This window comes from Lolium rigidum, chromosome 7 (genome assembly GCF_022539505.1).
Source record: "Lolium rigidum isolate FL_2022 chromosome 7, APGP_CSIRO_Lrig_0.1, whole genome shotgun sequence".
Classification (NCBI taxonomy): Eukaryota; Viridiplantae; Streptophyta; class Magnoliopsida; order Poales; family Poaceae; genus Lolium; species Lolium rigidum.
Genome location: NC_061514.1, coordinates 52,187,035 through 52,200,326, shown reverse-complemented (window position 1 = coordinate 52,200,326; position 13,292 = coordinate 52,187,035). Strand labels below are relative to the sequence as shown.

At 43.6% G+C, this 13,292-nt stretch overlaps 1 protein-coding gene across 1 annotated transcript; it reads right to left on the bottom strand.

Moving 5' to 3' along the window:
- Nucleotides 1-3,642: 3,642 nt before the first annotated feature.
- On the bottom strand, nt 3,643-11,940 carry LOC124671352 (gibberellin 3-beta-dioxygenase 1-like). Its single transcript, XM_047207731.1, has 5 exons — nt 11,807-11,940; nt 9,514-9,536; nt 4,451-4,886; nt 4,207-4,365; nt 3,643-4,117 (listed from the first exon to the last, which is right to left on the bottom strand). The coding sequence occupies exons 1-5, from the start codon at nt 11,938-11,940 to the stop codon at nt 3,643-3,645; spliced, it is 1,227 nt and encodes a 408-aa protein (XP_047063687.1).
- Between the last annotated feature and the right edge of the window lie 1,352 nt (nt 11,941-13,292).

Below are 13,292 nucleotides of genomic sequence, written 5' to 3'. Positions count from 1 at the left end.
ACCCTAGTTCCAGATACTATAACCTCGGCAATTTGCCATTGGTAATAATATTCGTCGGCTGCCTAGTTTGGATGACCGGTTTGTTGATTCGCCTGTGTCCTCTTTCCTGAAACTCAAGCGCTTCATCATGGGCATTGACGAGGTTAACAATTCGTCAGTTGGAGGCATGAGGAGGAGGAGGAGGAGGAGGAGTAGTAGTAGTAGGAGGAGGAGTAGACATGGAGGAGGAGGAGGGAGATGGGAAGGAGTCATGGGGAAGAGGAGGCATGGAGAAAGAGGAGAAGGAGGCAAGTAGGCAGGGAGAATGAAAAGAAAGGAGGCATGGGTGGATAAAGGATGCGTGAAAGGGGATATAGTGGAGATAGGGTGTAGGTAGCTACTCCCTAAATTTCAAAAATTTAGCGGTGGCGCGCCACAACTCCACATGCGCTACTTCCATTTTTTCCGAAATCTAAAGGTTTCGACAACTATGGTTTTTATTTTATTTTGAGGAATCTAAAAAATTGTTAAACTGCTGTAGGACATTGAAATCAGATGTAAGTATTTCCGTAGATATATTTTCATATAGTTTTTTCACTTGAGGTCGTATGTAAAATCTAGAGCAATTTTACTAAAACATGGCACCATTTTATAATACAAAAGTCAAAATTCATGTTTGTTAATTTTCCTAACAACTAGAATATATAACACATCTAATTTAATTCTAAAATTTCTATCATTTTATTTTATTTTTTCAAAATTGAAAATACCAACAGCATACCAAAGCATGATGTGCCACTGCTATGTGGTTACTAAAATTCCCACATCCCCAGATATAGCAATGGCACATCCCTAACCAAGTGCGCCACTAGTAATGGGCTAGCAGTGGAACACATGCCACTCTTATATATGATTCGCGGTTCATTGGTTAGACCAATGGTTCGCCTAGTTCATTTGATGGTATTTGAAAGTACAAAAATAAGACAAATTATATAGGTACCGTATATATGACATAGAACAAAAATAGTTTGTGTCTATTTCCTGCACCAAACAATACTAGGTGGGTTGGTTAATACTTTTTGTTTGCTACGCTGACTTGCCACTACTAGAAAAAACCTAGCAGTGGCGCACCACTAGTGGGTACCAGTGGCACACCCCTAGATGCGCCACTGGTAAGCCATATACTAGCGGTGTACCACCTGATGCGCCACTATTAGTTGTTAGGTTGGCCACTGCTAGTCCTGCCCGATGTGCCATTTATGTAAAAGTAGGTGCGCCATTGCTAATTTTGAAATCTCGATCTAGATCTGGCACCATTTTATTTGTGATTTTTTTTGAATAATTTTCGTTCTTGTGCATCTTGGTGGATTCGCCGGAGATTGACACGGTGTGCTCGAGGCAGGGTGGCTGACGGTGAGGTCGGTGCAGGGCGGCTGGTGGCGAGGTCGGATTGGCAAGCAAGGGGAGTAGGAGGCTGGGGTAGAAGGTGGGTGCATGAGGATAATGAGAAGGAGGAGGAGGAATTAGGAGGAGGAGAAGAAGGAGGAGGCATGGAGGAGGAGTAGACATGGAGGAGGAGGAAGATGAGAAGGATCCATGGAGAAAGAAGAGAATGAGGCAAGTAGGTAGGAAGGAAGAGAAGGTAGGAAGCAGGGGTGGATAAAGGATGTGTGGAAGGAGATATAGTGGACCTAGCGGTGTATGTAGTTGCTCCCTATATTTCGAAAAGTTAGCAGTGGCGAACCACAACTCCTCGTGCGCCACTGCTATTTTTATTTTTATTTTTTTTATCAAAATCTAAAAGTTTCGAAAACTCCATTTTCCTTTTTGATTTTGAGGAATCTAAAAAATGTTAAACGATCGCAGGCCGTTGAAATAAGATGTAACTTTTTTGGTTGATACATTTTCATATATTTATTTTTTCATTAAAGATCGCATGCAAAATCCGCAGCTAGTTTACCAAAACATGGTGCCAGTTTTTTTGAAAAAAATGTTGAAATTCATGTTTGCTAATTTTTCTAACAAGTAGAATACATAAACACATGGTCATCTCAAAGAATTTTATTTTTTTATTTTCTATAATTTTCATTTATTATTTCAAAACTGACAATACTAGTGGCGGACAAAACATGGTGGGCCACTGCTACGTGGTTACTAAACTTCTGACTCACCCAAACATAACAGTCGCACGTCCTTAATCTAGTGCGCTAGAGCCTAGAGGTAATGGGCTAGCAATGATGATCGGTGTATTACTGGTGTGCCACTGCTCTAACTGTTTTCCATCGCTATTGTGGTCGACTTTCCCCCTCTCAGCTCGCTACAGTAGCTCGCCCCTTTGAGAGTCCACCGCCCGTCGCCACCCTCGCCGGAACGATCCGGAATCTTCTCCATCGCCACTGCCGGCCGAAGCGGAGGATGGAGAGGCGCCTGGCAGCCTGTAATTAGTAGTCTAGGATGTTGTTCTTTGCTGTTTACCCTAGTGGAGTCTGCGAGTAGGAGGCCGGATCCCCATGGCCAGATCTGGCCCGTCCTCGCCTTCTTCTTCGTGGCTGTCCTTCTCCGGTGGCAGGAGCGGCGGCAGGCGGCGAGGAGGCGGCGTGGCATCTTCGCCAATAAGGCCCTCCCCTTCTTCCTTTGTCATCCGATGTGGTTGCATGTGAGCAGCAACCAGATCGTGGAGCTTCTCCTTCCCGGTACTCGTCCATGGTGGACGGTCAAAGGAAGAAGAAGATCCGTGGATGGCTTCCTCAATAAGCTCATCTACTGGTTCTGCAGGCGTCGCCATCATCTACGCTCGTCTCCCCGAGTCCGTGGAAGGTTCTTCGGGTCCGATGGCGGGTCAAGTTCTTCGTCGTGGTGTAGGGTTGTCCCTCCTGCTTCTTCGACTTTGCCTCCTCTGCAGCTTTCCCCGGATCCAAGCGCCAAGGTGGTGACAAGCAGGGGAATCTGCATGGTGGGTGGGGTGCGGAAGTGGCACCGGAGCTCTTATGAAGCGATCTCTTTGAGCAGCACATCGGCGGCGATTTTGCTTGTCGTTATCTACGCCAGTGATCCTTGGCGATGTTTCAACCTCCATCGGAGGCCCTCTCGGAGATTGGATGTCGCGTTCTTCGTCGACTTTGAAGCAAGTAGTGCCGTCCCCACCTTGGAGTCCGATGGCGGCTCTCTGGTCTCTTGCTCGCCGGTCGGGAAAGAGAAGGACCTGATTGCTTTCTTCTTTTTCTTAGTGAGGTCTTTTCTGCATTTACCAGGGACCTATGTGTTATTTCTCTATTTCTTGGGGTTCTTTATAACTTATTGTACACCCACCGCTTGGTATTAATGATGCTTCTACGCCCTTCGGGGCGCTCCGTGTTAAAAAAAAACGGTTTTCCATCAGTGAGCGTCAGGTCCAGGGATCGAATCCCGCCCATGCATATTATTTTCGGAAAAGCAACGCGTCGAAAAATCTATTGAGCTGTAACATGAATCTCATTATACGGAGAATTGGCAAATCTGTGTAACAAAATCACCGCCGTGCAGCCAAGAATTATAAACATCGGGATCGTGATTATGTTGTATGACCAGTTTATCTCTTATTTTCTCATAGTAATAAAGAAGTAAATAGAGGACAGAGCAGTACATCGTCTCCATTTATTTTTCAACAAAAGAAATAAGAAACGATCACTTATTCATTCCTTGGGCAAGCTCTGCATCTCCTTCATCCTCGGTCACCCGCAGCATTTCGAGAGCCGCCCCGTCGTTCCAGAACGTCTTCTCCCTTGCCACCATGTACTCCGGCCACGTCACGACACGGAACTCAGCTTTGCTCCCCTGACGAATGGCCACGTCGAGCGGAGCGACCTTCATGTCCTTCGGCGGGCCGATAAGGTAAGCCACGGAGACGCGCTCGCGATCCTGGTTTACGACGGCCCGGTGAAGCACGTTGTGGAAGCGGCCGTTGGTGAGGACGTGGAAGAGGTCGCCGATGAGGACAGGAAGCGCTCCAGGCTGGGCGGGCACGGTCACCCACCGATCAGGCCCACGCCGGAGAAGCTGCAGCCCCGGCACCAGGCTCTGCATGATGAACGTGAAGAAGACCGAGTCCGTGTGCGCCGCGAGCCCAATCGCGCGCTCCGGTTCTGGGCACTTGGGGTACCTGCAAGAAGATTAGAGAGCGTGAGTGACACCCCCTGTGTGTCACTGACATAATAAAGTTGGTTAATTACTATGGGGCGTGCACGTAACATGTTGAGGCGCATGGTGGCCGTCATCGTGTCGCGGATCTGGCGCTCCACCTCGCCGCCGGCGATGTGGTCAGCGCTAAGCCCTAGCGCCTTGTAGAACATGTCCAACACCTTCTCACCGAGTGCCCTCATCTCTTTGTGAAGCTCCTCCATCACATCACTGGGTACAACACGCATCACGGCATTAGTAATGCACCTGCACTCAATGAGATCGATATGCATGGATGTAGTAAACTAGTCCGTACCAAAAGCGCATGTACTCATCACCGCCGTCGGGCCAGATCCGCCGGAACTCCGAGCGGACGTTGGCGGCGGAGAAGGTGTATCCCTCCGACCACATCAGCTTGGAGAAGTAGAGCGCATAGGGCGGCACGCCGTAGCCATTCTTGAAGTCTCCACCGCGCGCGGCTCGCTCCTTATCTGGAGCCGGGCGCGCGAGCAGGCACTTGATCTGCTCCTCTACACGCACCAGGAGCTCGATCGGCACGCCGTGTCCGACTAGCAGGAACCCGCCCCACTCCTCCGCAGCCCGCGCCACGGCGGCGACAGCACCGTCCGTGCCGTCAGCCATGTCAACCACAGGCACCTCATCGCTCCCTGCCGACTCGAGCACCACCGGATAGTCCTTCTGCTCAGTCCACACGTGCGACTCCGGAACACACTTCATTGCAAGGAAGTCGATGGTGGTGGCGGCATTCTCGACGGACGCCATGGTGGCTTTGGATAGTTGATTCCAATGATTCTTTTTTTATGCATATAAAAGCACAGCGTGTAAGCATTTCCATGTGAGGCTAGCATGCTTGCCCCACAATGTATTTCACCTTTCTGTTCATAAAAGTGGAAATCCACGTCATTTACAAAGATAGCTGTCTTATCTTATACATTGTGTGTCGTTTAGAATAGACAATAAAACATGTGATACAATACATTATTTCTTAGTGCTAAATGTAGAAATTATTATATCCGCTTACACTCATATATCTATACTTGAATCTGCAACTGGTAATTATCTTATCCGCTTTAAGTCCGTCGAAAAAATATCGTATAGGATATGGTAACTGCAAAAACCGATCCGATCTTTAATGTTTTACCATCTATGCTAAGTGTATAAGTCTATCTAATGAAGCACAAGATAGTTGACGGCCCATCAAAAACTAGAAAATCGACATGGAAGACCATAGTCTACTCTAAGTCTTATTTTGTAGGTTTTCAAGTTTTTGTGTTTATATCTGAGCAAATGGTGAAGAAAGAGCCTCAGATTTCTGGTTGTGGCATTGCCTGCGGCATAGGAGTGTTCCAACCCCAGTCTGGACCAATTCCGGCCAAATATTGCAGTCTCTAATTCCTGGTCGGAATATTGGTCGTAGTTATCCGACCAGCCAGGGCATATTAGCTGATGGTCAAACCAACCTAGCCAGAGTGGTTCGGGCCTGCCGAAATGCGGGGGACGGAATATCCCCTTGTGGGTATACTAATTCCGGATATTTTGGCCCTGCGACAATGCAATGGCTGGAAATTTGAGGACTATAAATAGCCACCCCTTCTTCCTCAAGGGGTACGCTAGTCATGGATTTTCTCTCTCCTTCGTCACCCCATAGCTTCAAGTTGTGGGTCTCCCTCTCTAACCAATCAATTCACTCCATCTTTGAAGAATCGAATGAGGAGAGCTCGATCTACTTGTGGCCAAAGGAATTCGAATTTCCTCTTAATTCCTTTGTGGAACTTGTAACCCTAGGTCCTCATGATGGAGACCCTTGTAATGAGAGCATCTTGAGAGCTTGCTTGGTGTTGTACAACCTTCAAGGTGTAGTCTAGAGCCTTCAATTGAGTTTTGGAGTTGTGCCCCAACCTTGTGAAGGTTTGGTAGCCACCTCGACCGGGACCGCCTCATGGAGAAGTGAACTCGCCTTTGTGGTAGCTTCAACGCAGAAGAAGGTGAGCCCTTTGTGGTGTTGGTGGCCTTTGTGACGTCACATCCCTCCAACATAGACCTGCTTCCCCTAAAAGAGAAGGAACTACGAGAAACAAATCTCAGGTCTCATGTCTCCTCAACAGTTATCTCGTTTCTTCGTGTCACTCTTCTTGTTGCTCGGTCTTTTTGTGTTCCTTTGAGTTTGTGTCATTTAGGTTGTTCATTTTGCATTGTTCAACTCCACCTTTTGTTTAAAGCCTAAAACTTAGAAAATCTTAAATTTGTGTATCTCCTTTTCACATCCACCCCCTATAGTTGCAATTACATACCTTCCAGAACTTTTGTTGTATTATGACAATTATCAATTATTATAAACTACTTTCTTAATTACGAATGAAGTTTGGTGATCAGGGGGATACGTGAGCACCCCTTCTCTGCTCGAGATGTGTCTAACGATGTTAGCACTGTACACGCATCGACGCGGTCCAGCGCGTCGAGTGGAAGGGAGGAGAGACGGGGAAGGTGCACGGCGACGCGCTTGGCCGGGGAGACACTGGCGCGACCTCAGATGCGCGAGGTGGAGGCCGGCGAGGTGGAGGTGGAGGCCGGTGAGGTAGTGGCCGTTAGTGAGTGGCCGTTAGTGAGTAGCGGAATCCAACGGTGGTGGACCAAATCCAACGGTGATAACCGGGTGCTCACGTATCCCCTGATCACCAAATCCACTCTCTTCTTAATTAACCAAAAGGGGCTAAGCTTTTGCCCTTGCTTTTTTTTAAAATAGAACCATATGAGTTTCTCTACATAATTATGGTTATCTGTAATACCTATATAATGGATCTTTCGCTATAAGATGGGTTATGAAATGCAATATCAATATGTGTTTAATGTGACGACGTGGGCTTAGCACAGTGGTTGGGGTTGCAGTGGCACACCTCAACGACACCGGAGTTCGATTCCTATCAGGGACGAATTTCCGGAATTGTCACGTCAAGTCCTTCTTCTACTATATCACTAGTGTCATGTTTAGTATGTGTTTAATGTATTATAAATGTATGGTATTAGTATCATGTTCTTATATTCATATTCTGGTTATGCTAGTACGCTAGCGCGTGAATAGTTGTTCGCTAGCCATAGTTGTTTGCCCTGACTACAAAATGCTTCCATATCTTGCTTTTGTTATCTAGAACCAAGAAAACATAAACATGGGATCATGATTCTAGGCACGCTCAATTAATCTCGGAAAAAAATGATTCTGGACATCTGAAATTATTCACGGACAGAGGAGCAGTTCATCTCACTGTTATGAAAAGGAGATTTAATTATTATTTTTGAGAACAAAACATCTTTTCCCTTATCACCATGTATTGTCACCATGTCACGCCGCATGTTATATTGTGATTTAAATTTATATAAAAGTGAGGCTAACTTCTGACGAGCGGAACGAGACGCATCACCGGGTAGGCTTCGTCCGAAGCGTTTCCATGTGAGGCTAACATGCTTGCTCTACAATGTATATTTCACATTTTTCTTCATAAAAGAGGAAATCCACAATCCAGATCATCGGTATTTACAAAGATAGCATTTGTATCATTTAGTGAAGACAATAAAACATGGGATAAAATACATTATCTTCTAGTATTATCTCTAAACTAATGGTGCGGATATGATAATTTTTGCACCATTAATTTATTTTCCTAAGTAATATACTCCATCCATACCGGTTTACATGGCAATTACGTATTTCGAGAAAAAAACTACTAATTTGGTCAACAAAATATTAAATATATATGTGACATGTATCTTATATTTTGTGAATTAAATTTATAGTCAAACTTTTTTCTCGAAATACGTAATTGTCCTCTAAACCGGTATGCGGTATGGAGGGAGTATAAAAGCACAAGGCGTATGCATTCTCATGTGAAGCTAGCATGATTGGCCCACAATGAAGTTTAGCTTTTTGTTAGTAAAAGTGGAAATCATGTCACCGGTATTTACTAAGATGGTGGCCTTATCTTATCTTTTAAATATTGTGTATCGTTTTAAGAAGACAATAAAACATATAATGCAATAAAACACACTATCTTCTAGTGTTATCTCTAAACTAATGGTGTGGATATGATAATTTCCGCATCAGTAATTTATTCCCGTCAAATAATATATGAAAGCATGGAGGATAAGAATTTCCATGTGAGGCTAGTATGCTTGCCGCACAATGTATTTCATCTTTTGTTCATAAAAGTGGAAATCCACATCATCAGTATTTACAAAGATACCAGTCTTATACTTTAAGTAGATATTTCTGTATCATTTAGAGAAGACAATAAAAATATATGGTACAATATATTTCTTATAGTGTTATTTTTATATTAATGGTGCAGATAGGATAATTTTGCACAATTAATTTGTTCCCCTCAAATAATATATAAAATCGCACAGTGTAATCATTTTCACGTGAGGCTAGCATGCTTGCCACACACATTGCATTTCACATTTTTGTAAATAAAAGTGGAAATCCACGTTACAAGTGTTTACAAAGATAGAAGTCTTATCGTGTATGGTTTAGAGAAGATGATAAAACATGTGACACAATATCTTATCTTTTAGTTTTATCTCTAAATTAATGATGCGAAAATGATCCTATCCTCTTACACACATACATATATATTTGAATTCGGGACCGGTCATTATTCGACCCGCTCCGAATCAGTTAAAAAAATATCGTATAGGATATGGTAACAACAAAATCTGATCTTATTCTATTAAATCCTACCATACTTCTACTAGTCAGCTGCCAACTAGATGGCCCTGACTCTTATCTTTGGCACAACCCTTTGCATGCTCTTAAATATGGGCAATCCCGAAAAATGTTCAAAATTTTGAATTTTTTAGATTTAAAATAATTGAATTTATAAAATATTTCATATTCGTAAAATGTTCAAAAAATTAAAATGGTCTTTTTCGAAAAAATATTCAGTCCCAAAAAATGTTCAATCTCGAAAAATGTTCAAATTTAAGAAATATTTAAATTAAAAATATTCAATTTAAAAAATCATAATTTGAAAACCATCCAGATTTAAAAAAACAGGTTTAGAAATATTCATCTTTTGATAAAATAAAAATGAATAATGAATAAAAGTAAAGAAAAGTGAGAACGACCCATGGGCCGGCCCAAAACACACCACCTGGGGTGTGCGGGCTTGTTTTGGTTCAGTTCTTTTTTCTCTGTATATCTGATTTGGTCTGGTTCTGAATAGCCACGCACACATCAGTTCTTGATTCGAGGAAGTTATTAAAAATGGTTCCCGATCCATGGTGGCCTATCAAACCGAACAAATAGCATGACTTAGATCCCGATTCCCTGTTCATATGGTCGGAATAAAACTCGATGTTTCCGTTAATAGCGAGGCGTCTGTGATGATCTCGTTAATATTAAAATTCACCAAATCAGTCTCTTTTACTTTTTGAAGATGTTCGTAGAGATATGATGTGAATTTATCCATAAGGGTAAGTGTACATACGTACTAAGCTTTGCAAGATACTTGTGGTGATCAAATCTGATTACTCTTGCATGCGTAGAGCCTACCCGCGTCGCCTTGGACACTAGAGTCTGGATGGCACCCACTGCCAGCCGCCAGCACATGTCCGTCAAGTGCCGTCCTAACTGCGGCATGTCTAGTTTTGATCAATTCAAACAAGGTTTTCCGCAATCAACTTTTTATCATGTTTTTGACTTGAGACAACAAAACGGTTGTGTGCATCCTGGTTATGTAGAGGCTGGATGTAATTGCTTTTTAAAGTAATAAAGCATCCTTTGTCGAAAAAAAAGATTCAAACTAGCAATCCAGCCTTGAAGTCTGATCATGGTTTGATCTCTCTGATAACACACTTTTACACCGACATCTATACTGGTACTATATGTGTCCTGGTCCTATCCTGATCCGTGACTTTGACTGTTTTCACGTTAGGCTTAGCTACAAGTGTTTGTCTTCCTTGCTGCCTCATACGGTCATACCCATTCCTCTTTTTTCCGTTTACATGCTCTAAAATCAGCGCTGTAGCCTTGGCCGTTGGTAAAAAGAGATCTCACATTGGCGGTTCCAATAAGTTATAATATTGACATTTCTACAATTTCATTCATGAAGTGTTTAAATTCATTTATATTATTCTTTTCTGATTTAGGGAACAAGACAAATCATTTCTTCTGGAAACGCGAGTGTCATTCCTGTGTTGATAGTAGATCCGTTGTGAAGGGAAACTTAAGTTAGTCCTTAAAAGAAATTCTTCCGATGCTAATATTGGTGATAACCTGCTGATAGAGAAGATCAATTAAGTTTTTTTTAGGGGACTATGACAAAAGATTTTATTCAGGAAATACGAGAGGGGTGATGCACTGATGCCTTATGGTAGAACATGAGGTTAGTTTACAAATTTGTTGCTACATTTAGTCTTTAGCATTTGTATTGGATACATTTTTGAAGATTATATAAATTGACAGTTTAACACGGGGCAGATCTAGAAATGGGCCACGCACCGAGTTGGCCCGTGTGTAGACATTGAACTACTATTTACACGAGTTTGCCAAAAAAAAAAAATAAAGGAGATTAAATGCAGGTTTGGGCCTAAGCCCAGTGCAACACGGGCTGCCCTGCAGGGTGCAAAAATATAGCTCCTTGAAATAGTTATGAGTGAAGTTGAGCTGCAGATCCTATAGAGAAGAGGTCCTTTCTTTCTTTTCTCTCTCCTTTCCTATCTCTCATCTCCTGGTCTCCTTAGCCCCGCCCGCTGTCGCTTGAGTGGAGGGGCAGAGAGGTATAGTTTCTCTCTCCCCCTCTATATGCCACCCGTAGTTGCAGGTTTAGATCTACGGTTCTTGTAGGTGTTGCCTTCATGGCATATGGCGCAATGCCACGGTGATGCATTTGGGCATCTGCGAGCGGCGTCTGGGAGCTCATCTTCTTCTTCCCCTGACGGTCATCCTTGGTGGTCGGCTGCTATTGGGTCGGGAGCTGGGCGATAGAGCCCAAAATAATTAAGCTTGGTTTGGACTTCCTCTTCTGATGCAGTTTTGTTGTGTTCCTACTCCTTCTGGCCGGCCGTGGCGGCGAGAAGGTGTTGGAGAGAGTGGTGGCCTGTGGTTGTGGACGAGATTGCGGAATATCGATGCTGGAAGTTGGAGAAGAACACATGGTAGCTCGTTGTCGCCATGATATGTGGTCATGCAGGTGGTCTCTCCAGATGCCTTTGTTGGCATCAATGCAACCTCCGATGTGGAAGCCTTTCCATGGAGCCATGCAGCATCGACAACGTTCATCGCTCTTACTGCCCGAAGTGGATTTGTCCCCGGTGGTAGCAAGAGTGGCCGGCGGTGGAGCTCCAGTTGTGGTGGCGGAATACAAGGACCAGATTTCTTTTCCAACGTGATGTTTAGGATTCTTTGCGCAAAATATCATGGCAATGTTATAATTTTTAATTTCTTAGGGTCCCGTATAAAAGCTTATGTAACCGTTCAGAATTAATGCAGTAATGTTCGGGATCCTTCGATGTACCTTCCCTTTTCAAGAAAAATAGTCGTGTGATTTAAAAAAAAACTTGGACATCATTTTGCATATGGTATCGGGATCCTAAATTTCTAGAGACGCCATGCAACGAACTGCACCCTCAAACCGTCGGACAGCAGGGTCGCGCCAACTGTGGCGGCTCCCTGGCCATGGACGCCGCGTAAGATGAACGGCACTGATGGGTGCATGCGGCGGCTCTCAACTCGAGCACCACTGCGTTCAGGTACGGCATGCTGCCGTTGGTCTCCGTCTCACCAGTCACCATCGCAGCTTGTCCTGGACGTCCACGACCACAAGGTACATTTTTTTATTGTAGGGGCCACATGGCCCCCAATTTCAATTAAGAAATTGGAGTCAGCATTACATTCAAATGTATGACACAACAACTAAACCCTCCAGGCTCAGTCACACAAACTAAAAAGACCAACCATCTAAACAGTTACTAAAACCTCCAGGACCATCTCTACAGGACAACACCAACTTTTTGAACACGACATAACAACCATAATGACAGGCAGGTCTCTATACATAAAGGATCCAAGTTTTCCGGATGAAGCGATTCAGCCGTCACATATCCTTTTTGTCATAGGCGCCAACCCATGTCTTCTGCGAATCCGTTCAGACACCCGTCGCACGAGCTCTTGAACCTTTTCTTTCTGAAGAAAATTCCATTCATCCATTAGTCGACACATAGAAAAGATCGCTTCAGCAGGGTTGTTAGGGAATTTCCGTTGAAAACAAGATGCATTTCTTGTCTTCCATAAATTCCACAACAAAGTTGTTGTACCCACCATAACTACAGTCCTATCACGGCCAGTGAACTTCTGAAGCCAATTCTGGCACAAATCATAGAAGTTCACCGGTTTTGTTCCTATACCTAAAGCACAACTAGCCACATCCAGTTATATTTAGCCATGGGACATTCAAAGAACAGATGGTTCATATCTTCACTTCCCCACAGAATTCACACAGGACACTACCTTTCCATCCTTTCTTGGCCAAGTTAATCTTAGTCAGGATTCTATTCTTCACTACCAACCAGATAAATGCTTTGATTTTGAGAGGAATTTTCATCCTCCAAATCATCTTATATGGGAAAAGAACACACCTAGCCATCAGATAAGTATACAACGACTTAACACAAAAAATTCCAGATTTAGTAAACTTCCAACTCACCCTATCAGGCTCCTGTGACAAGGTAGTACTACCACACATGTCCAGAAGTTTGTTCCACATTTCCAGAGACTCCCCATACAAGCATCTTCTAAATTGAATGCAATTAAAATCTTGTGCAAAAACTCTAGCTACCGAAACACCTTGTGAGAAAGTCAAGTTATAAAGCCTCGGGAAGAGTACAGACAGCGGTTTCTCTCCCACCCACACATCTTCAGAATCTAGTTTTACATCCGTCCCCTAACACCCTTTTACAACAACTATAAAAAACGTCTTTTACCTCCATCAAACCTGACCAAAAATGGGAGCAACCAACATATTTTCTATCATGCGTAATAATACCATTCTTAAAGTATTTAAACTTTAAGATTTTTTGCCAATCCCCTTCCTCGTTCTCTAGTCTCCATAACCATTTGCAAAGTAAGCTAATGTTTCTTACGTCAA